The sequence below is a fragment of the Perkinsus marinus genome (genome assembly GCF_000006405.1).
Source record: "Perkinsus marinus ATCC 50983 genomic scaffold scf_1104296929810, whole genome shotgun sequence".
NCBI lineage: Eukaryota > Perkinsozoa > Perkinsida > Perkinsidae > Perkinsus > Perkinsus marinus.
Genome location: NW_003216352.1, coordinates 1 through 1507, shown reverse-complemented (window position 1 = coordinate 1507; position 1507 = coordinate 1). Strand labels below are relative to the sequence as shown.

Below are 1507 nucleotides of genomic sequence, written 5' to 3'. Positions count from 1 at the left end.
CCGTATCAGAGGAGTGCATGATGACAGGATCTGTAGGATTGCCGTCAGCATCCATTTCACATTCCCTGTATACCAGTCTGGCATCTGGACCCTCCTCAGACGCAGCTCGTTGCTGAGCCCCAAAGTAAGCGAGAGAGAACGATTCGACGATCCTCTCGATCTCCTGAGCCTCGCCAGGCAGTCGAAAGGTAGCCAACATTAGCCTGAGGGCCTCTACCACCGGCATACCAGCAAACTTGAAGGAGTGCATGAACTCCTTCCTGATCTCGCCATTGAAGTCCTGCCGTTTGGCTAGGAACTCCCCCAGTATCTTCATATCGAGGCCAGGAGTATGGCGACAGAAGTGTGCGAAGGCCTTAGCCGTGACGGGATCAGAGAGCAACCCTAATGACTGCAATGTAGGAACACACTTGGAAGGGCTCGAATTGAAGGCCTGAGCAGCTAGGGCCAAGCGACGCTTCTGCTCCTTCCTCAGCTCTAGTTTAGCCCCTTGCTGTACTGTATCATCCACATCCAGAGGCTGCGTATCCGTACGAGTTAGGAGTGGTAGATTGCCCTGTGTGGATAGCTCCTTAGACGCCTGCTCAGTACGGACTGCAATACCCCTGACTATAGCTAATAGACCATTCAATGCCATAGTAGAAAGGTTCTTCTTCCTCTCATTCTGCACCGCTGGTGATGATGCCTCTCCTACACCCTTATCCTCATCAGTAGCCGACTGAGTATCGGTAGCAACACTCATAAGGAGTTTGACCAACCTTTCGAAGAGGTTGGTGCAGTGGACATCACAATCATAGTTCTCATATAGCTCTACCATAAGCTCAGGTTCTCTGCAGAACTCCAGTAGGGACTCCAGAGCTAGCTCCCTCTGTTCCATTGATCTACTCCCTGCTGCGGGCACCATCTTGAGGTGAATACTCGTAAAGAAGATCTCCAACTGGACCTTTAGATGTCTCTTGAAATGCTGGAAGAGATTGAATACCGCCCTCAGTGTAGCCGACAGCACCCTGAGGCTCTCATTAGCAGTAGAGTTCATAAGGAGGGCCTTGCAGATATCATTCTGTATAACAGATATCAACGCCTCATGATTACACATATCAGCGCCACCAGTCTCAAGTGCCACATTTAGGAGGCTGAGGCCCAAGGACCTCGTCTCCTCCATAGCCTTCGATGTTTCAGAAGAGTCGGATGCCTTGAAGGGACCTCCAAGCGATAGCCTACCACCCTCGTCAAAGAGATCCCTCATCTCAGCCTCAGGATCACTACTCCCGTAAGGTTCTGGACTGGGAGCTCTCAAATGACGATACTGCTGTGGTGGAGTCCCTCTCTGTGGCGTCCTTGAGCGCCCTGATGATGACGAATTGCTTTGTGGGATGTTGGCCGAGCTTCCCCTCTGACCCTCAGTCCCATTTATTGAGCCTGGGAAGCCAGCGGTCATAAGGAAGGCCATATACCGCAATAGACAGTACCTTGCTGATACTGAGTACCCGTTACCACTACTACTACC

The 1507-nt window shown here is 51.4% G+C and overlaps 1 protein-coding gene across 1 annotated transcript; it reads right to left on the bottom strand.

Moving 5' to 3' along the window:
- Positions 1-25: 25 nt before the first annotated feature.
- Positions 26-1438, bottom strand: Pmar_PMAR005494 (guanyl-nucleotide exchange factor, putative; the record flags this gene model as incomplete). Its single annotated transcript, XM_002787241.1, has 1 exon — positions 26-1438. A coding segment is annotated over one exon (1413 nt), but the record flags the coding sequence as incomplete, so codon positions are not given.
- Between the last annotated feature and the right edge of the window lie 69 nt (positions 1439-1507).